Below are 23,911 nucleotides of genomic sequence, written 5' to 3' on the forward strand. Positions count from 1 at the left end.
AAAATATTTGACAAGAAGTTAGCAGCTGGATGTTATAGGAAGATTAAGCTGAGCACTAGAAAGATCCTTTTGTTTGAGCAACAGAGATTGCTAGTGAATTTTAGCATGGTCAAAAGCTATACAGCTACACAGAAAATTTCTTATAGATAAGTATTATATCTTTCAAAAAACACTTGGCAGGGAGTGGGAATGAAACTAGAAAAGCAATGACCAGTGTAATCTGAGAATAATATGAAAACTGTTGGAATTTCAGAGATCACCCAATCACTGAAACATTTCTCCTTTTCTTCTGGATATGCAGCTGAACTCCATGTCCTGGCCCATCTTGCAGTCACATTCAGCCATAACTGAGTATTATTCAGAATGCAGACAGAAATAGTCCATGCCATTACCAGGTCTGCTATAAAACACTGCTTCAAACTGCCTCCTTTCCTCTTTCTTACCTGTTGACTGAATGAAAATAACTTTTAAGCACTAAAAGAGGAAAAGCCACAAGGTTTAAAAAGCAGGCCACTGTATACAAAACTATCACTCCATTCACCTCACTTTTAAGTCAACCTGAATTGGATAACATGTGAGTGAAAAATAATTTTATTGGGGTTGGCATGTGGTATGTGTAGCATATTAATCCACCACCTGTAATGCTGGAATCTCACATGGTCATCCATACAAGTCCTGGTTGCCCCACTTCTGATTCGGTCTGGAAAGGCCATCGCTTGGAAGGCAATACTTTTTGCTCCTGCACTCACATGGGAGACAGCCATAAGAAACTCCTGGCTCCCAGCTTTGGACTGGTCCAGCTCTGGATGTTGCGGCCATGTGGGGAGTGAACCAGCAGATTAAAGTTCAATCTCTCTCTCTCTCTCTCTGTGTCATTATACTTCTGGCTCTCAAGCAAAAATAATAAATAAATCTTTAAAAACAGACATAGCTGGGCCCGGCGGCGTGGCCTAGTGGCTAAAGTCCTCGTCTTGAAAGCCCCGGGATCCCATATGGGCGCCGGTTCTAATCCCGGCAGCTCCACTTCCCATCCAGCTCCCTGCTTGTGGCCTGGGAAAGCAGTTGAGGACGGCCCAATGCATTGGGACCCTGCACTCGCGTGGGAGACCCGGAAAGAGGTTCCAGGTTCCCGGCTTCGGATTGGCGTGCATCGGCCCGTTGCGGCTCACTTGGGGAGTGAATCATCAGACGGAAGATCTTCCTCTCTGTCTCTCCTCCTCTCTGTATATCTGGCTGTAATAAAATGAATAAATCTTTAAAAAAATAAAAACAGACATAGCTGTATTAAATCACTGAAATTCTGAAGACATTTGCTAAGCAGTTACCCTGCTCTAACTATACAGATGGCCAGTGTAAACAAGTGAATGGCTTGGTTCACTTTCCCAGCGAATGGTGAATAAAATATCTGCAATACTAAGGTGGAGTTTTAATTACGTACTTTTATGCAGTTTCAAAGAGAATATACAAACAGGAGCAAAAGGAAAATATGTAGACTAATGAAGAGTCATCCAGTGAGTACTAGCCAGTGAGTCTTCCTTCAGTAGCTAATCAACAGCTCATCTTTTGGTTGGCATATACTGAATATTCTGATAAAAGAATACACCAGGACATCTTTGCTTTATGAACACTATTCATCACTCCAACTAATACTGTTTTGATCCAATGTTTGTCACACAAATTGGCCAGTAGAACTGGAGTACACGGATTCCTTGATGACTGCATTTCTTACTACAATTGACACCAATGTCTTGCAAACATAACTAGTGTAACTCAGCCACATTAAGCCTAATCTACCTTGAGACAATGAAACAAAATTCATCATTAAATAATAAACCATTGCAATAGCACTATCCCAGGTAATATGAATCTGTCAGTCTAACCTGAGTGGTGAACTGTCCTCAACAGTGCATTTCCTCAGGGGTTATATCTGAACATATCCTACATTGACAATATTTGTTGTTCGGAATCTCTAAGGTAAAAATACCAATTGGTAATCTTAAAAAAGTAACTAAATCATATCTAAGTACTTTGGAAATAATTCCTTTTAATGTTACTAAGGAGAAATTGCATAACTCAAGATTAAGTGATTGCTTTAGGATTGTACAACAGATAGGATCAAAAGTTCCTCATTAACATAGTGAGGTAATATCAAAGAAAAAAAAAAGACTCTGAACTCTTTCTAAGGAATCTAGTAACTTACAGAAATAGCCAAACAGTAATATTTTCTTCAAATAAAATGCAATATTGCTGGGTGGTAAAAATACAGTGACAGTAATTAATACAAATGGATAAGACTAACTACATTTTCAGTACAAAGCAGAAATATAAAAATAAAATGTAAGCTTTTTGATAAGAAACATAAAAATCAAACATACAAATAATAGTCCTAACAAAACAAAGTCGGTTGTCTTACTATCTAAAACTGGTAATTTTTGAATCATGTTTAATGTTATCACTCTTTATCCCTATTATAAGAATAAAACCAAATTTCAAAATATTCTAAATGGGCCCAGCGCCTTGGCCTAGCAGCTAGGATCCTCGCCTTGAACGCACCAAGATTCCATGTGAGCGCCGGTTCTAATCCCAGCAGCTCCACTTCCGATCCAGCTCCCTGCTGTGGCCTGGGAAAGTAGTTGAGGATGGCCCAAGACCTTGGGACCCTGTACCCGCATGGGAGACCTAGAGGAGGTTCCTGGCTCCTGGCTTTGGATCGGCACAGTACAGGCCATTGCGGTCACTTGGGAAGTGAATCATTGAACAGAAGATCTTCCTCTTTGTCTCTCCTCCTCTCTGTATATCTAACTTTGCAATAAAAATAAATAGATGAAAAATTGTAAATGCACAAACATTTGACAACAGCTATGTAACCCCTATTTATACTCTAGAAATTTCGTAAGTTTTGAAAACGGAAAATTTGCAGAAACTATATGGAGTCATAACCTACTGAGAATTGCCATGGCAAGAGGCCTTTAAAAGACTGTTTTTCCCATACATTTAGCTACTCAGCTTTACTCACTTGGTTAATTGCATTTGTTTAGAACAAAATACACTGAAAACAGAAGTTCTTGACAGAAGCAAAAATGTTACAATTTTACGATTTTCCTTATATTTATGAAATCAAAATACAACATCACTGTGTAATCCGAAAACCTTCAGTAGTATACTTACACATTTCGGCAAGAAATGGGCTTCAGAAAACCAACTTCATTTCCTGTAAAATGTGTTTCATTGCCACTGGAATCCTTACAAGTTATGTTGGGTGCTGGAAAACACTGAACTGGAGAGGAAAAAGTCAACAAATCATTTTTTTCCAATAGAAAAAGAATATGACTTTTTTCAAAGAGTAGCAAAGCACACAATAAATACAATGTTACAACAAAATACTTCTCATCATAACCCCTGACAGGTTCTCAGACAGGAAACGCTATAATAAATTCATATATACTTGTACACAGTTATACAATGTTTCAGTCAACCACAGACTGCACCTGTTCGTGGTGCCTGAAGACTACAACAGATCAAAAAAAATTCCTACCACCCACTGACATTATACCTATCATATCACTAGTGCAAACATGACTCATTGGCCTCTGGTGATTGATGCTGCTATGAAAAAACATTTTGTTCTGCCAGTCATCTAAAAGTACAGCATATACCATTATATATAGTACATAACATCTGATAATTTACTGGCTTCTATATTCATTTACTGTATTATTTGTTTTATTCATTTTAGAGTGTACTCCTTCTACTCTTAGAAAAAAAACTTGTGGATTAAGGAGTACCAGTTCACACCCCAGATGCTCCACTTTTAATCTGCTTCCCTGCGAACGCACCTGGGAAAACAGCAGACGATGGCTTGGGTCCCTGTCACCCACAGGGAGAGACCTTACTGAAGTTCCAGGCTCCTAGCCTACCAACCACCAACCACTGCAGCCACTTAGGGAGTGAACCAGTGAAAGGAAGATAGTCTTCTTTCCCTCCCTATGTAATTCTGCCCTTCAAACAAACAAATAAATAAACCTTATTTTTTTCTTACAGGGATGAACATTTGGCTTGGCAGGTAAGCTGCTGATTGATATGCCCAGTTCCTATAGATGAATCCTGGTTTCAAGTCCAAGGTCCGCTCTAAATTCCAACTTGCTACTAATGTACATTCCAGAAGGCAGCAAGTGATGGTTCAAGTAGCTGAGCCCTGCTATTCACATAGGAAAACTGGCTTACTGCCCAAGTTCCCAGCTTTCAGTGGCCCCAGTCCAACTGTTCTGAATATCCGGAGAGTGAAGCAGTAGAAGGAAGATCCGCTTCTCAACAAAAATTTTTTTTTCAGTTTTGCTTGTATATTTCCTAATTTTAAAAATGTTTGCTTGACTTTTATTTTAAAAGACAAAGAGAGAGATGGATAGGCAAGCAAAGAGAGAGACTTCCCATACACTGGCTCACTCCCTAAATGTCCAAAACAGTCAGGGATCAGTTAAGCTAAAACCAGCAGCTGCAGCTCAACTCCAGTCTCCCACATGGACGGCAGGGACCCAAACACTTGAGTCACCACCTGCCACCTCCCAGAGTATACATGAGCAGGAAGTCAGAAGCGCAAGTGCAGATGGGAATCAAACTAGGCACTCTGAGGAAAGCCCAACTTCTAAATATATCTTTAAAAGCTCTGTACTGGGCCCTAGTAGCTAAATTCCTCACCTTACACGTGCTGCGATCCCATATGGGCGGCAGTTTTAATCCCGCGGGTCCCACTTCCCATTCAGCTCCTTGCTTGTGGCCTGGCAAAATGGTCAAAGATGGCCCAAAGCCTTGGGATCCTGCATCCACGTGGGAGACCCTGAAGGGGCTTTGGGCTCCTGGCTCCTGGCTTCAGATTAGCTCAGCTCTGGCCATTGCAGTTACCCGGGGTGTGAATCACTGGATGGAACATCTTCCTCTCTGCCTCTTCTCTCCGTATCTCTGACTTTCCAATAAAAATAAAATAAATCTAAGAAAAAAAAAAAGCTCTGTACTCTCTCAGACATTTAAACTTACATCTCATATCTCATCAATTTTAATGACTAAAAAATGTCGTTTAGTTAATATTTAATATTTCCATTAAAACTGAGATATTATAGTTCTCTTTAAAACATAATCTAAAAACTGTAGCAATCTGGGCCTGGTGCAATAGCATAGCGGTTAAAGTCCTCGCCTTGCAGGGAACACTGGGCCAACCTCCAATGCTTTCCCAAGTAGGAAGCTGGACAGGAAGTGGAACAGCTGGGACACAAAAGCATACAAGGTGAGGATTTAGCCACCGACCATCATCACAACTGCCATATTTAACATTTTAATAACAAATCAAAACCTGAGATTAAATTTGTTATATGCAAGAGACTGATTCTAGATCACCCATAGCAAATTCTTGAAAGTCCAAGAAATTATTGGAAGTGATTTACTCAGATGGATCCCATATGGTCGTCGGTTCTAATCCCAGAGGCCCAGCTTCCCATCCAGCTCGCTGCTTGGGGCCTGGGAAAGCAGTCAAAAACGGCCCAAATCCTTGGGATTCTGCACCAGTGTGGGAGACCTGGAAAAGGTTCCGGGATCCTGGCTTCAGATCAGCGCAGCACCGGCCATTGTGGTCACTTGGGGAGTGAACCAGTGGACGAAGATCTTCCTCTCTGTCTCTCCTCTTCTCTGTATATCCACCTTTCCAATAAAAATAAATAAATCTTTTTAAAAAATAAAATAAAAGCTGTAGCAATCTGATAGTTATAATGGCATACAGAATATATATTCTAGACTTATATAATTCAGAAATTTTACATCAATTTCTACAAACAGTATACATATAGAATCTGTGGACTGGGACTGCTGTTGTGGTATAGGGCATTAAGCCTCTGCCTGCAGTGTCAAGCATTCCATACGGGTGCTGGTTAACTCCTGGCTGCTGCACTTGCAATTCAGCTCCCAGCTAATGTACCTGGGAAAGTAGCAAAGGACGGTTCAGGTACTTGGTCTTGAACCAATGTGGGAGACGCAGAAGGATTTCCTGACCTGAGCCTGCTCCAGTCCTAGCCGCTGTGCTCATATGGAGAGGGAATCAGTGGATGAAGATCTCTCTCTGTGTCTCTCCTCTCTCTGTAACTCTGCCTTCTGCCTTTCAAATACATAAACCTTAAAAAAATTAAAAAGTTGTAAGTCCAGAAATCAATTCTGTTAGTGACATCTGTTATAGGCTGAGTTGTTTCCCAAAATAAATGCTGAAATCCTGTCATTAGGCATGTAAGTCAAAGAGCTATCTGGTTTCAGGGACATTTCCATAAAGATGTGACCTGCAAGAACATGTGCTAACACACGATGCCAGCCCCAGAAATGCACTTTCGTTTATGTATTTATTGGAAAAGCAGAGCTTGAGAGAGAGAGAGAGAGAGGACGAGCGCTTTCACCCACTGATTCACTCCCTAAATGGCTGCAGCAGCTGGTGTGGGTCAAGCAGCAGCCAGAAGCTTCCCCTGTCCCCAAGTGAGCAGAGACCATCTTGAGCTGCTCTCCCAGCTGCATTATCAGGGAGCTGTGTCAAGCGCGGAGCAGCCAGGGCATGACCCGACAGCCACTTTAACCCACTGTGCCACAATGCCATACCTGAAATGCCCTATTTTGGGGATGACAGATTCTTGTACAAAATTTTTAAAGAATATGTATTTATTGATGAGCTGTAAAAGTGCCTTGTAAGAATTACTAAGAATAAGACACCTCTTATAAATTTTCAATTAGATACTATTAATTACAAAACAATATTTTAATAGTTTTAGCTTTCAACCAGCTATTGTTTAAATTTTTATTCAGCTACTTGAAAGGTAGAGAGAAATAGATCTCCCATCTGTTGGTTCATTCTCTTTATGCCAGAAACAGCAGGGCTAAGCCAGGCCAAAATCAGGAGCGTGAAACTCAATCCAGGTCTTCCACGTGAGTGGCAGGGACCCAAAATGCTCAAGCCATCACCTGCTGTCTTACTGTGACCACATGTGAAGGAAGCTGGAATCAAGAATGGAACCAAGGCTCAAAACCAGACGCTCCAGGACGGGCTGTGGGTCTGCCAAACACCTGATCTTCAATTCTCCTTTTGCAAGCAGGAATGTTGAAGTTCCATAAAACTGAGCTGAACAGAGTTTCAGAAGCAGGTAATATGTAGATCCTAGACTAACATTCATTATTCTTTTTTTTTTAAAGATTTATTTATTTTATTACAAAGTCAGATATACAGAGAGGAGGAGAGACAGAGAGGAAGACCTTCCGTCCGATGATTTGCTCCCCAAGTGAGCCGCAACGGCCGGTGCACGCCGATCCGAAGCCAGGAACCAGGAACCTCTTCCTGGGTCTCCCACGTGGGTGCAGGGTCCCAAAGCATTGGGCCGTCCTCGACTGCCTTCCCAGGCCACAAGCAGGGAGCTGGATGGGAAGTGGAGCTGCCAGGATTGGAACCGGCACCCATATGGGATCCCGGCGCGTTCAAGGCGAGGACTTTAGCCGCTAGGCCACGCCGCCGGGCCCCATTCATTATTCTTAATCAATATCCTATTATGTCATGATAATTCCATACTAACATTGATTTTAGCAAGAAGCAAAAATAAACAAATCAATATATGACAAGATCAAGAAGGCAGTGACCAATAATTGCTGTTAGAGAAAATTAAACAATATGCCACAAACCTGAAAGCTATTCAATTTGCTGTTTTATTGCAGAAAGGCTTCTGGCTCATGCCTATGATTCAGGTATTAATCAAACCAATAATGGCAAATATTTCTAATATCAAAAGCACCACCAGGAGCCAGTTTGTGGAACAGGCAGTAAGATGATTCCTGTGACACTATCATCCCAAATCAGAGAACTGGATCAAGTCCCCACTGCTGTTCTTCCAATGCAGCTCCCTGATAACAATGCTTCGGGGAAAGCAGCAGAATGTGGCAAGCATACTTGGGCTCCTCTCATCTTTTCTTTTTTTTTTTTAAGATTTATTTATTTTTAATAGAAAAGCATCAGATTTACGGAGAAAAAGAGACAAAGATCTTCCATCTGCTAGTTCACTGTCCCAAACGGTAGCAACAGTGAACTGAGTTGATCCCAAGCCAGGAGCCCGGAGCTTCTTCTGGGTCTCCTATGAGAGTGCAGAATCTCAAGGCTTTGGGCTGTCCTCGATCGCTTTCCCAGGCCCCAACCACGAAGCTGGATGGGAAGTGGAGCAGGCAGGACATGAACCGGAGCCCATATGGGATCCTAGCGTTTGCAAGGTTAGGATGCAGCCAATAAGCCATCACACCCACCCAAGTCCCTCCCCCCGCCGCCCCATTCTTGCAGGAGACTCTAGATGGAGCTCCAGGCTCCTGGCTTCATTGCAGTTAGTTGGGGAATTGAACCAGCAAATTTTAAATTTCTGTGTCTTTCTATGCATCATTTTGTCTTAAATTAATCAAAATCTTAAAAGGAAAAAAAAAAAGCCCTTTGCTTTTTGATGCAAAAATACCAAACTAAAGGTATCCAGGCCGTGTTTCGTAACAAAAACGATAATGGAGGAGTAGGCATTTTGAAATCCTATTCCAGTTCTCATGCCTTTAGACCCAGTCTTAATCTGTAAAATAAAAAGGTCAGAATGGACATGATTTCTGTAACAGGCTATGCTGCATAAAGGCCAGCAAATTAAACATGCCAATCGAGAATTCAGGTGAAAATAAAAGATCGGACACAAAGGTATGAAGAGCTGATCTCATGTTCTTATTTAAAATAATAAATAATAACAGACAGCTTTCCTCTCGAAGTGCTGGAGCTGGAAAAGTCATTTTGCCACTATCACAGAGAAGGACACTTTCAGTGAGAGTCATCAGCTGGAGTGTCAATTCAGAGGGAGATTCTGGTGAGTAACAGGATATTTATATGGCGTTAGTCTCCTGACAGAATGTCCAAAAGTTGCAAAAGAAAAAAATATTAAGTACATGGTAGAAAAATCTGAGTGCTCAATAATTAACATCACCAATGAGATATCATATGCCCCTAATGTGAAATGGTAAGATACATAACTACCCTTTATGCAATTTCTCAGCTTAGAATGTATGATCTACATCTGATCAAAAAGAAATATCAGACAATTCCAAATAAGGAACAATCTATTAAAATAAATGCAGCGTGTTTAGTTATTAAAATGTCAATGTCACAAAAAACAGAGCGAGTAGGCCTGGCGCCATGGCCTAGCGACTAAAGTCCTCACCTTGAATGTGCCAGGATCCCATAGGGGCACCGGTTCAAATCCCGGCAGCTCCACTTCCCACCCAGCTCCCTGCTTGGGGCCTGGGAAAGCAGTTGAGGACGGCCCAAAGCCTTGGGACCCTGCACCCAAATGAGAGACCCGGAAGAGCTGGAAGAGGCTCCTGGCTTTGGAATGGCTCAGCTCCAGCCATTGTTGTCACTTGGGGAGTGAATCATTGGACATATCTTCCTCTCTGAGTCTCCTCCTCTCTGTATATCTGACTTTGCAATAAAAACAAATAAATCTTTTTTTAAGCATATTTTTATTGCATTTCATTTTTTTAAAATTAATTACATTGCATTATGTGATACATTTTTTATGCACTGGGATTCCCCCCACCCCTCCCCACACGGTGGATTGCTCCACCTTGTTGCATTTCCATAATTCAAATTCAGTTGACATTCTTTCATTGGATGTATTTACCAAGCATAAAGTCCAGCATCTTATTGTCCTGGTAAGTTCAATGGTTTGTTGGTGAGACCATCTCTGGTCTGAAGGTAGAGCCGGCAGAGTATCATCCCAATCAATTAAAAGCCCCAACATAATATTTCCAACCATTTACAACATTGTGACATTAATTGACATGGTATTGATTAACTAATATGTTACTAGGAAAATGCAGGTTCTCAACCACAACCTGTGACTTCTTCATAGACATTTCAATTTTGGTTTATATTCAACCGTGTTCTATACTCCTTAAAATGGCTATAGATTGCTATTCAGCTGTCTCATGCCTATTTTAATTTTAGTCTTTAGCAGTTTATAGCATTGAAGCATGTTTTCGCTGAACCTGGCTGTTTTTCAGGTGGTCTAACTCTATAATTCTAACAGGATATATGTCAACTGTTTAGGTGAGCATGTTTAGGAGGGGTGTGCAGAGAAATCTTCCATGCCCCAGTGAGAAGTAACTAATCTTTGTGTCCCACCCAGTGAGGTATAAGTGCATCCCCACTGACCGCTTCCTGTCTGGTTCTAAGATTTCCTTGTTGTTCTCTGTCTATCTATTCTAGTTTTGTTTGTTTGTTTGTTTGTTTTGAGGGGTTTCTGGAGCGCTCCTGATGGTTATTATGAGAGGGGCTGGGGACCCAAAATTGGAAGCAGACAAGGACCAGAGAAAGCTCCTCTCCCTAGTCCCGAAGGAAGTTTACTGTTCTTCTGTTTCTGCGGACCGCTCAGGGATCCTGGTTGTTGTTCCAATGACCTTGGATCATGCAAGGCAGGATTTGGGCTTCTTCCATCCCATGTGGTAGATCCAATTGGGGGTGGGTGACCTCAGAGTTCTTGGTCTCCGAAGGCACTCCATTTCCCCGTGGTCTCCTTGGCAGTAGGGATGTAGTCCTCAGTGCTCATACTGATAGTCCTTGGTGAGGATCTAGCAGTCTTCAGGTTTGGGATAAAAGCCTCCTTCTGTCCGCCTGCTCCGCTCTGGGGACCCCTCCCTGCTCTATGCGCATGAACTCCTGTTAAGAGGTTGTTAGGATTACTCCTGATTCCCCCATTTGCCTTTGTAGTTTTGCTATTGTCTAATGCTAATTCGAGTCTGTTGTCTATGAGTTACCAGTTATGATCCTGATAGGTTATATTTCCTGTCTTCCTCACACCTTCTAGGGTGATGTAAGATTTCTCTGCTCTCCCTCCCCATTTCCAAGTATCATGAGGTCTTACAAGTACATTAGGTTTTACAATTCTTTGATGTAGATCATAAGCAATCTGCCTCATATCATTGGTTACTTCACAATATCTTATTGCATGAGATACAGGCTGTTTGGGGTTGAGATAATATTACTGTTTTTCAGATTGACATCATTTCATAACAGCCACATCGATCACAATAACAACAACAACAAATTGTAGCACCCTGCTAAAATAATGTGCCACTGAGTATGCAACACATGCTTAACTAAAAGGAAACACAGAAGTCTTTTGGGAAATGTGATGCCCTCGTATACTTCATGAGCACTTGATGAATTCTACTAGAGAACAGAGATTATTTGGAAGCAAACAAACTGACATAAAAACATCAAAACATATGAGATACAGCCAAAAGAGCAAACAATCATCAAAAAAAGAAAAAAAAAAGTATAGATTGGACTAAAAACAAATAAATCTTAAAAAAAAAAAAACCACAGAGTGAACAACTGTGAAAATGTTGCAATTTAAAGGAAAATAAAGGGTCAGTTTTGTGGTTTAGTGGGTACAGCCATACACGTGATTCCGGCAATCGCATTTGGATACTGGTTATAGTCCCAGATGCTACAGCTTCTACCTTGCCACCTGCTAGTGGCCCAAGTAGATGGGCACACACTTCCCATTTGAGAGATTCCAGCAATCGCATTTGGATACTGGTTATAGTCCCAGATGCTACAGTTTCTACCTTGCCACCTGCTAGTGGCCCAAGTAGATGGGCACATACTTCTCATTTTAGAGACCCAGAAGAAGCTCCTGGCTCCTAGCTTCAGTCTGATCCAGTCCTGGGCATTGCAGCCACCTAGAGAATAAACCAGCAGGTAAAGATCTCTCCTCTATTCCCACTGTAATTCCTTCAAATAAACATTAACAAAAGAAACGAAGGAAGCCCATAAGAAAGGAAGAAAAGAAGGAAAACAGATGTAAAACCTGCCTTTAGGATTCTTCATTCAAAGTAGTTATAATGTCATTATCTGTATCATCCTATAAAATTAGAATATAGATTAATGCATGTATCACAATGTTAAAATTTACTGAAGTAACAGACTGGCAATTATATCAACAAAAAAAAAAATTCTGGGGCCATCACCATGGCACAGCAGGCTAAATTCTATGGCACCAGCATCCTATGTGGGCACCGGTTCAAGTCCTGGTTGCTCCACTTTCCATTTAATTCTCTCCTAAGAGCCTGGGACAGTAGCAGAGGACGGTCCAATTCCTCAGTCCCCTAGCCCCACATGGGAGACCAGGAATAAGCTCCTGGCTCCTGTTGCTGCAATCATTTGAGCAGCAAACCAGCAGATGGAAAATCTCTCTCTCTCTCTCTCTCTAACTCTGACTTTCAAGCTAAATAAACAAATCTCACCAAAAAACAAAGAAAGATGAATAGCGGTTAGGCAGTGAGATAGGGTAATGACCATAAGAGCAGGCAGGCGCTTTCTGGCGTGTTAGTGTTTGGTGAAGCATGTTTGTAAAATCATGTGAGTTACACTTCTGTATACTTTTTTATAAATACATTATACTTTAATATACTTAAGTTTGGGCCCGGTGCCATGGCCTAGTGGCTAAAGTCCTCGCCTTGAATGTGCCAGGATCCCATAGGCGCCAGTTCTAATCCCGGAAGCTCCACTTCCCATCCAGCTCCCTGCTTGGGGCCTGGGAAAGCAGTTGAGAATGGCGCAATGCTTTGGGATCCTGCACCCACATGGGAGACTTGGAAGAGGTTCCTGGCTCCTGGCTTTGGATCGGCACAGCAATAGCCGTTACGGTCACTCGGAGCGCAAATCATCGGACAGAAGATCTTCCTCTCTGTCTCTCTTCCTCTCTATATATTTGACTTATAATAAAAAAAAAAGTTAACGAAAAAAATCTCTCCCATGAAGCACAGCTTAATTTTCCACTTGAGTAAGTGACACATGCCACTATGATCTCTATAAAACCCTTCTTAGGGACACAAGATGACATCCACTTTCATATTTCATCTGTATCACCCACCAGAGACCTGCAATGTTATAACTGCTTCATGAAAATGCTCAATGTATTATAAATGTAAACTTGTTTTAACCAATTTAAAAATTTATTTAAAATAAATTTAGCTACAGAAGCATTTATTACAAGAAAATTAAAATCATTCATTATAGACCAATGTGCTTGTTAAATGACACTGAGTTAACCTAGAACCATTTTAGGATCATATCAGTTTAGTCTTAGGTGGATTTCCTTAGGCTTCTGTCCCAGTTATTACAAAGTTACGCCAAATTCCCTTCTGAAATGCACTGCTCATATCCATCCCAACCCAGGAGGCATAGTTTAGGAAAGTAAAACAGGCTGAGAATTCAGCAGCAGTATTTCATAAACGCAGTGAAAAAATATAAGAATCTTTGGGGAAGAAAAACCATTTAACTTGCACTTTGTAAAACTTTCTCCTGTCAATCAATTTATTCTTTTTTTTTTTAATTCATTTTTATTACACAGTCAGATATACAGAGAGGAGGAGAGACAGAGAGGAAGATGTTCCATCCGATGGTTCACTCCCCAAGTGGCCGCAACGGCTGGAGCTGAGCCAATCCGAAGCCAGGAGCCTCTTCCAGTTCTTCCAGGTCTCCCACGTGGGTCAGGGTCCCAAAGCTTGATCCATCCTTGACTGCTTTCCCAGGCCACAAGCAGGGAGCTGGATGGGAAGTGGGGCTGCCGGGATTAGAACTGGCACCCATATGGGATCCCAGGCGCGTTCAAGGTGAGGACTTTAACCACTATGCTATTGTGCTGGGCCCAGATTTGTGCTTTCTATCTATCTATCTACCTGGTCATTCTGATGTTTCTCCCCGAACACACCTCAGAAAATTTGCTGGAGTAGGAGTCTTTTTTTTTTCTAAAGATTTATTTACCCCTATTACAAAGTCAGATACACAGAGAGCTAGAGATTGCTTCTCGGCCTTTTAGCTAAGATCAAGCATACAGAGAGCTAGAGAGACAGAGAGGAGGATCATCCGTCCCATGATTCACTCCCCAAGTGACCACAATGGCCAGTGCTGTGCCGATCCAAAGCCAGGAGCCAGGAACCTCCTCCAGGTCTCCCATGTGGGTGCAGGGTCCCAAAGCATTGCACCATTCTCAACTGCTTTCCCAGGCCCCAAGCAGGGAGCTGGATGGGAAGTGGAGCTGCCAGGACTAGAACCGGCGCCCCTATGGGATCCTTGCACGTTCAAAGTGAGGACTTGTCGCCACTAGGCCATGGCACCGGGCCCTGGAGTAGGAGTCTGATCTAGCAGAGAAAATGCCCACACCCAGAGGCTGATGCTGTGGCACAGCCGGTAAAGCTGTCACCTGTGAAACCGGCTGCCCATATGGAGAATGGTTAGTGCTCCAGCTGCTTTTCTTCCAATCAGGCTCCCTGGTAACGGCCTGGGAAAAGCATCAGAAGATAACCCAAGTGTTGGGCTCCCGAGAATCACACAGGAAACCACCACAAAGCTCCTGGCCCCTGGTTTTAGGGAATGAATCAGAGGATGGATTATCTCTGTCACCCTGCCTCCCTCTGGAACTCTTCTAAATAAGTAAATGAATAAATCTTTACTAAAAAGAGAGAGACAGAGACAGAGATGCTCACATCCCACGTCAGATGTCTCAGTTCAATACCAAACCCTGCTCCTGAATTCAGCTTCCTGTTTAGGCAACTGCCGGAGACAAATGCTTGGCTGCCTACTATTCATGTGGGAAACCTGCATTAAGTTCTCGGTTCCTGTCTTTAGCCCAACCCAAGCAATTTGGGGACTGAACAAACAGACAAGAGCGCTCTTTCAAATTTTAAAGGGGGAAAAAAGTGATTCTTCATGGCTACTCCATTTACTTTTGTGTCTAAAAAAAGGACAAAGAGCCAGTGGAGCTCCTACAGACATGCTAGCATGAGCAACGCTGGGCTGCAGTGGCGGAAGTTACCTTAGCTCCTGGGTGTTGCTGCAGCAGGCGCTGTCTATACGCAGATGGACACTCACATTTGTCTCAGAGACTTTTTGTTTTGAAAATAATGATTCACAAAAATTAAAATAAAAAGCTATAGTTTTGAATAACTATATACATATGGTTTAACTACAAAAATAATGATTTAGCTATTTATTAGTCTTAATTAAATTATTATTCAAAGGCCACCGCCATGGCTTTGCAAGCTGATCCTATACCTGTGTTACCAGCATCCCATACAGGCTGCTGTACTTCTGGTTCAACTCCCTTCTTGTGGCCTGGGAAAGCAGCAGAGGATGGCTCAAGTCCTTGGACCCCTACATCTACATGGGGTACCTAGAACAAATCCCTGGCTCCTGGCTTCGGATGAGCTCAACTCTAGCTATCATAACCATTTGGAGGGTGATCAGAGGAAGAAAGTTCTCTTGCTCTCTTTCTCTCATTCTCTCTTACATAACTATAACTTTCAAGCAAAGAAATAAATCTTTTTTAAAAAGTCACTTATTCATGGGCCCGGCGCCATGGCCTAGCCACTAAAGTCCTCGCCTTGAACACGCCAGAATCCCATATGGGTGCCGGTTCTAATCCCGACAGCTCCACTTCCCATCCAGCTCCCTGCTTGGGGCCTGGGAAAGCAGTCGAGGACAGTCCAAGGATTTGGGACCCTGTACCCGCGTGGGAGACCTGGAAAGATGTACCTGGATCCCGGCTTCGGATCGGCGCAGCACCAGCCATTGTGGCCACTTGGGGAGTGAATCACTGGACGGAAGATTCTCCTGTCTGTCTCTCCTCCTCTCTGTATATCTGACTTTGTAATGAAAATAAACAAATCTTTAAAAAAAAAAAGTCACTTATTCATGGATCCACACATTTTACACGTGTTCCCAAATGTAGGCAAATGCATTTATATTTTCCATGACTTCTTCCCCAATAAATAATCATTTGATTATGTGGAAAGCCAGAAAGCCTTTCTATTGAAAGAGGAAAAAAGGGCCCGGTGCCATGGCCTATTGGCTAAAGTCCTCACCTTGAATGCGTCGGGATGCCATATGGGCGCGGATTCTAATCCTGGCAGCTCAACTTCCCATTCAACTCCCTGCTTGTGGCCTGAGAAAGCAGTTGAAGATGGGCCAAAGCCTTGGGACCCTGCATCCAAATGAGAGACATGGAAGAAGTTCCTAGCTCCTGGCTTTGGATCGACACAGCACCAGCCATTGTGGCCACTTGGGGAGTGAATAATCAGATGGAAAATCTTCCTCTCTGTCTCTCCTCCTCTCTGTATATCTGACTTTGTAATAAAAATAAACAAATCTTAAAGAAAGAGAGAGAGGGAAAAAAAAGATTCCATTTTATTTTTATGCGAGAGGCAGACTTATGAGAGGAGACAGAGAAAGACCGCTCTTCCATCCACTGGTTCACTCTCCAAATAGCCACAGCAGCTGGAGCTGAGCCAGGAACCCAGGAGCTTCCTGCAGGTCTGAAATGTGGGTTCAGGAGCCCGAGGACTTAAGCCATCCTCTGCTGCTTCCCCATACCATAAGCAGATAGCTGGATGGAAAGCGGAGCAGCCAGAACTTGATTCAGCACCCTTCTGGGATGCTGGTGTTCATCTGGGATCAGTGTCCATTTTGGATGCTGGTGGAAGCTTAGCCTACTCTGCCATGGCACTGGCCCAGGAAATCCCTCTTTTTATTTTCCTATAGCTCTCTGCTAGACCATTGATAATGTCCTTAACTTTCACCTCCTTTTTTTTTTTTAAGATTTATTTACTGTTTCATAGGAAAGGCAGATAAGAGAGAAGGAAAGGGCCTGGTACAATAACCTAGTGGCTAAATCTTCACCTTGCAACTACTGAGATTCCATATGGGTGCCAGTTCACATCCTGACTGCTCCGTTGCCTATCCAGCTCCCTGCCTGTGTCCTGGGAAAGCAGTTGAGCATAGCCCAAAGCCTGGGGACCCTGTAGCCATGCAGGAGACCTGGAAGAAGCTCCTGGCTCCTGGCTTTGGATCCGTTCAGCTCCGGCCACTGCAGCCACTTAAGGAGCAGACCAGCAGACAGATCTTTCTGTATCTCCTTCTCTGTGAATCTAATAATAATAATAATAATAATAATAATAATAACATAATAATAGTAGTAGTAGTAAAATAAATCGCTTTTAAAAAAGAGGAGAGACAGAAAAATTTTCCATCTGCTGGTTCACTCCACAAATGGCCACAAAAGCCAAAGTTGAGCCAAACCAAAGCCTAGAGCCACGAGCCCCCTCTGGTTCTCCGATTGCGTTTAGGGTCCCCAGGCTTTGGTCCATCCTCTACTGCTTTCCCAGGCCACAAGTAGATAGCTGAGTGGAAAGTGAAGAATTTGGCACATGAACCAGTATCCATATAGAATGCTGGTGTCTGTAGGTGAAAGATCACCCAATTTGACCATCATGTTCTCCCCGTCCATGTATTTTTTTTTTTTGCTTCCCAGCAATCAATATCTGATTTTGTATGTATTTATAAACTTATCAATAACTGTTAGATTCCAAAAGAAATATCTAACTGGAGGACACAGCTCTTTTTTAGATCTTTATATAAAGGTTACAGAGAGAAAGGGAGAGACAGAGACGAGAACTCCATCGCCTGTCTCTTTCTACATGGCCACCATGACTGGTCCAGTCTCGTATCTGCGCGACAGGGGCCTATGCCTCAGGACATGCTTTGGACAGGTGAATAGCAGGGAGCTGCACTGGGAGCAGCCAGAACTAGTGCTCATGTGGGATGGTGGCGTCAGAAGGAGTGGCTTAACCTGTTGTGCCACACACTGGCCCCAGGGAACTATTTTTTATTAGTTGCTGAAACTCCTTTAAAATCTTCATACCTACACAGAACTGTGTAGACAAGAAAATGTTTTAAGAAAGCTGGTTGCCTGCTTCCCAGCTTGAGTTAGATACCTGAGTCACAATCCCTTTTACACAATGATTACATTTGGCAGCTTTATGTGTGCTAACTCTGCTCTCTGTGTTTCCAAAGCTAGAAAACACACTTTCAACTTTGAAACCAACACATCAGGGCATGCTCACAAATGAACTAAAAAAGGAGATTTACAAAGTTAATTTAATATAAAAGTTCCTTTAATATTAGATATAAAGAAATATCTGCCAGAGTCATACATAATCCTGACTATAAAACCTATCTGGAGCCCGGCGCAATAGTGTAGTGGTTAAAGTCCTCGCGTTGTGCACACCGGGATCCCATATGGGCGCCGGTTCTAGTCCCAGAGGCCATGCTTTCCATCCAGCTCCCTGCTTGGGCCTGGGACAGCAGTTGAGAACGGCCCAGATCCTTGGGACCCTGCACCCGCATGGGAGACTCAGAGCTTCTAGCTTCAGAATGGCTCAGCTCCAGCTGTTGCGGCTGCTTGGGGAGTGAACCATCGGACACAAGGTCTTCCTCTCTGTCTCTCCTTTTCTCAGTATATCTGCCTTTCCAATAAAAATAAATAAATCTTTAAAAAAATCCCTATCTGTATAAATAATATAAATAATGCATGTGAATGTATAGGAGTGGGGTGGGTGGTTATACCAGCATGTTAATATGATAAAGTTTCACCATTTCTGAATACAGGTGGAACTCCGAATTGGAGGGAATTGGTTCCCGGACCTCCTCAGATGCTCATATTCCTTACACAAAATGGCATATATGCATATAACCTGCACACATTCTTTAAAAAATAAAAAAAAATCTGTGCAAATAGCTGCTATACAATGTGATTTACAGAAAAATAACAATAATAAAAATGTCTATTCAGACTTGATCATTATAGGAGCCAGGATTGTGGCATAGCAGGTAATGTGATGTTGGCATCCTATTCCACCATTACTTCATGTCCTAGCTGCTCTTCTGATCCAGCTCCTTGATCATATGCCTGGGAAAGGAGCAAAACATGTCCCAGGTGCCGGGGCCCCTGCCGTCCATATGGGAGAGCTGGAAGAAGTCCCCAGCTCCCAGCTTCAGCCTGGCCCCAGCCTGCTGCTGCAGCCATCTAAGGAGCAGGTGGAAGAACTAACTCTCTCCTCACCACACTATCTTCCCTAATTCTGACTTTCAAATAATTAAAACATGCTTTTAAAAAAAGTATACATTCAACAGGTGTATTTTTCTCAAAATAATATATTTAATTGCCATCATTATGCACAATGCATATAAGGCAAAGAATAGCTCTAGTATACATCTTATCTGCCTACCCCCGGCAACATGTACCATTTTAGAAGACTAAATAGAGCACAAATTTTTTGTTATATATATTTAGAATAGTATCTCCCCCCAAAATCACTAGGCTAAGGTTGTCACGCATTATCAAACACTCTAATAAACTACTGATGCCTTCTTAAAATATTTTGTTAAAGATTTATTTATTTTATTGGAAAGGCAGGTGTACAGAGAGGAGGAGAGACAGAGAGGAAGATCTTCCGTCCGATGATTCACTCCCCAAGTGACTGCAATGGCCGGTGTTGTGCCGATCTGGAGCCAGGAGCCAGGAACCTCCTCCAGGTCTCCCACATGAGTGCAGGGTCCCAAGGCTATGGGCTATTCTCGACTGCTTTCCCAGGCCACAAGCAAGGAGCTGGATGGGAAGTGGAGCTGCCGGGATTAGAACTGGTGACCATATGGCATCCCTGTGCATTCAAGGTAAGGACCTTAATCATTACACTATCACGCCGGGCCCGCCTTCTTAAAATCTTTACCATGCTTTCATACTTAGAACATACATACATACATTTCCCAAGTATTTATATGGACAATATAGCTCCTCACTGTATCTTCTAGGTTATCAATCTCATTTCAAGTTCTTTTTCGATTATAAAATCTTACTAAAGCAACATCTTTGCATTACCTAGGTTGAGAAGATGAATCAAAAGCAACTAAATATGCTGATTTCAAAGGATTAAAAAGTAGAGAAAATGGGCCCAGTGCGGTAGTCTAATGGGTAAAGTCCTCTCCTTGAATGAGCGAGAATCCCATACGGGCACCACCTCTAATCCCAGCAGCCCTGCTTCCCATCCAGCTCCCTGCTTTTGGCCTGGAAAAGCAATCAAGGACGACCCAAAACCTTAGGACCCTGCACCTGTGTGGGCAACTCAGCAGAGGCTCCGGGTTCCTGGCTTTGGATCGGCGTAGCTCCGGCCACTGCGGCTGCTTGTAGAATGAATCAACGAACAGAAGCTCTTCCTCTCTGTCTCTTCTCCTCTATATATATCTGACTTTGCAATAAAAATAAATACATTTTAAAAGAAAATGTAAGATGTCTCACTTTAATAGTTAAGATTCTTCTTTTTTAAATTTATTTTGTGACACAGTTCCACAGGCTCAGGGTCTTCCTCCGCTCCCTTCCCGGTTCCCACCCCGCCCCATCCGCACTGACTTCCCCTGTATTGTTACAATGACATAGTCATGAGTTAAGAGTCTTAAGACAACTCCTAACTAGCTTTGCAATTGTAACTGACATGGAAACTGAGTAATAATGGTATAACTTAAGAAAAACATATTTACTAACTACCTTCAGCTATCAGATACAGATCCATGAAATGGTTGATGCTTTAAAAATTAACTTTAAAGGCATTTTTTGGAAGTCTTACCATGAGCTGTGTAGTTTGTACAGTTAACTGGTTCTTGTGTAGCATTATTTATTTGTGGATCTTTACAAATATATGTACAAAAAAAGTTAAGGAAACACAAACTGCATTCCAACACAAAACATTATCTTTCATATCTCTGATATACTAGTGTTTGTATTCACACATTAAAAGAGGCTGCAAAGGTCTAAGGCAACAGCAAAGGTTATGGTTTCCCCAGCCAATACCTGAACATTCCTTCCAGGAGGAGCATTAACCTAATAAATTAAAAGCTCTAATTTAAAGAATAGAGTATAAATACAAAACAAAAATTCACACAAAAATCGACCAAATTATTTTGAGGGCTTAAATTTAAAAACAAATCAGTTTCTAGAGGTTTTGGACTGTACTAATAGTTAGAGTCACCAGAATTACTGTAAACATAATTTCTTACAGCACAACCTTGTGAGTATGTTAGCATGCCCACATTATGGGAGCACAGACAGGGGCTCAAGGTTCAAATGGTTTACTTGAGCCCATACAAATGGTACCAATGCCTGGGACCCGTTCCTTCAGGCTGTAAAGTCACCCTACCAAGATTTCAACTTTCTCAAAACAGGTACAGTAACTTTCCTCTGGTCATATTCAGAACACAAGGGGAGAATGGCTTTCAGCAGGTATCTCTGGAAATGACCTTGCCCAGTGAGTTTAAAATCACTATTATGTTTAGGCCATGAATTGCAGCCATTTCCCATGTGTCACCAACTACAAGTTCAGTCACTTCTCTCAAGGGTTTAAGTCTTCCCACTGCACAATAATTTTTTTGGAGAAAATAAATCCTGCCAATAAAAGGATTTACCTTATTACGTTAAAGCTAACTTTAAGTTAAGTGATTCTCAAATGTCACACCTTAGAGCTATTCCATTAAAGTCTAACAATGGCTACCTCTTCTACAAAAGTACCACATAATTTTCTTAATTTAAATTTTTTTCTCTCACAGGATCTTGTACCTGTGACTTTGCTTTCTGTTCTGCAATCTTTATGAATACCACCCAATTTTGTACAGAAGTAGCTATAAATCTAACTATAACTCTTCTTTCACCTTGTTCCTACACATTACAAAGCTGTGTTTTTTGTAGAGAAGATCCAACTCACCTTTCATCCTTAGTTCCCTCAGCCCTATACACACAGCCAAATAAAATAAAATAAAATAAATAAATACAGTGCTAGTATGCCAGGCGCTGACCTAAATGCATCACCTATTTTAACAATCCCAACAGCCTTTGAAGTTGGTGCCACGGTTATCCATATTTCCATTTCCTTTTTTTTTTTTTAAAGCAGAGTTCAAACAATATGCCCAAAATTACAAAGTGCACGAAAAATTCGCTCCCTGACAGTCTAGCAGATCAGGAATTTGAGGACGACAGGAGGTAACACATCCAAAGCTCATGACGAAGTAACAACACATGCTGGAAGGATGGCTACCTTAAAAATCAGTTGTCAGTCTCCGAGTCGGAGTTCTTGCAGGTTAAACCCTGCTACCTCTGGGTCACGAGGTCCCGGAACTGGGCACACTTGGCCATCTACATGTTTGCTGAGCAAGTGACCACACTGGAAAAGCGCAGGTGGACAAGGGGAAGCACCAAGGACACCACTCTCCGCCCCACACCTCTGGACACCTCCAGGCTCCCGCGGTCCTAAGAGGCGACAGCTGGCCGCTCCCTGGGGAAGCCCTAGCCCGCCCGGAGGGCTGCTACCGACTCCAGACCCAAATCTACCTCGCCTCCTCCCAGGCAGGGAGCTCCCCACAGAGGATATTGTCCCACTCGGAGGTCCTCGCACTTGAGCGTCTCCTCGCCCCCAGCGGCGGCGGTGGCGGCAGCCCCCGAAGGGTCTGTACTGATCGTCACGAGCCACAGAACACCGAGGAGCTGAGCAGCCAAAGTCTCCGAAGCACGGAGCCCCGAGGGCCAGGGGGCCGCCATGATGGACACCGGCGCGTCCCTCGACACTTCCGGTTCCGCCTCGGCAGGGCTGCGCCAGGAAAGGCGGACGCAGGAACCCTTAAAGGGACAGCTTCCGAGGCCGGCGTTCTGTTCCCTAGCTGTGTGTGTTGCCGGAGGTCCGCTGCGTTACGTGGGAAAACTTTTTTTTTCTTTATGTACGTCCCTGTGCTTTTCCTCGGGTGGAAATTTCCCCCACGACTCCTTGGAACGCGCTCAGGTTGAGCTTAAAGCGATAGAAGGAGAGGCAGCCTGCAGGAATGCCGTGTTTCTGCCCCAAGCTCGCACCGGGTGCATCAAGCCTGGGGGCGACCTGTGTGGATATAAACCCTAGCTTTCTTTCCTTCTCCCCGCCTCTCTCCCCGTTCCCGATTTATTTTGTGTTTCGAAGTTTTAGTCTTAAGGACTATTAGCAGCAACAACAACAGAATGCATAGCAATAGCTTCCTGACAAGTGAAAAAAAACAGAATAAATTCTTGGAAAATAGGCCTCATTAATATAGTTACAGACTTTTAGTGAATCCACACTCCTGTGGAAGTTACTGATGATATTTATGCAAGCATCAGGTTTTCTTTAAAAAGAGAGGAAAAGAAGATGGACCTGGCACGACGGCTCAGTTAGCTAATCCTCTACCCACAGTGCTAAGATCCCATATGGGCACTGGTTTGTGTCCCAGCTCTCTGCTTGAGACCTGGGAAAGCTGTAGAGGATGGCCCGAGGTCTTGGGGCCCTACACCCGTGTGGGAGATCCAGAAAGAAGTTCCTGGTTCCTGGCTCCTGATCGGCTGTGCTAAGCTCAGCTGCAGCCTTTGTGGTCATTTGGGAAGTGAACCAGCAGATGCAAGCTCCTTCTCCCCGTCTTAACTTTTCTCTGTAAGTATTCCCAATAAAAATAAATACATCTTAAAGACAGGGAAGGGCAGCAGCTGAGGCACAAAACGGTGCCCCTGTAGGACGCCAGGGCTAGCAAATGGAGGATTGGCCTGGTATGCCACTTCACCGGCTCCAACATGAACATTTTGAAATCACTCTGAGCAGTGAGCACTTTAGTGATGCCACTTTAAGTTCTCAGTGGTAAGTTTCTGAAGGCAGGAGTGCCAGCAAGCCACCTACCTGTTCCTCTGAGGTTCTTTTTGTTTTGTTTTGTTTTTTGTTTTTTTAGATCCACTTTATGTTTATTTTTTCTCTTATTTTTTTGTTTGTTTGTTTTGTTGCATTTCATTTTATAACATCGTTTCATAGATTCTGATGTTCCCCCATCCTCTCCCCATGCCCTCCCCCCATGGTGGATTGCTCCTCCTTATTGCAGAATTACAGTTCAAATCCAGTCTTGTTTCTTTCACTGCAAGCATGTGCCATGCATAAGGTCCAGCATCTTATTGTC

The 23,911-nt window shown here is 42.9% G+C and overlaps 1 protein-coding gene across 1 annotated transcript in view; it reads right to left on the reverse strand.

Moving 5' to 3' along the window:
* The window catches only part of TM2D1 (TM2 domain containing 1), a 59,459-nt gene extending 36,941 nt beyond the window's left edge, over positions 1-22,518 (reverse strand). The window contains exons 1-3 of the mRNA XM_004588725.3: positions 22,342-22,518; positions 20,548-20,621; positions 3,169-3,277 (exon numbers count right to left, since the gene is read on the reverse strand). Coding sequence (XP_004588782.2) covers positions 3,169-3,277; positions 20,548-20,621; positions 22,342-22,508 — 350 coding nt within the window. The 5' untranslated portion in view covers positions 22,509-22,518. The remainder of the gene's footprint in view (positions 1-3,168; positions 3,278-20,547; positions 20,622-22,341) is intronic.
* Between the last annotated feature and the right edge of the window lie 1,393 nt (positions 22,519-23,911).

Source organism: Ochotona princeps, chromosome 2 (genome assembly GCF_030435755.1).
Source record: "Ochotona princeps isolate mOchPri1 chromosome 2, mOchPri1.hap1, whole genome shotgun sequence".
In the NCBI taxonomy this organism is placed as follows: domain Eukaryota; kingdom Metazoa; phylum Chordata; class Mammalia; order Lagomorpha; family Ochotonidae; genus Ochotona; species Ochotona princeps.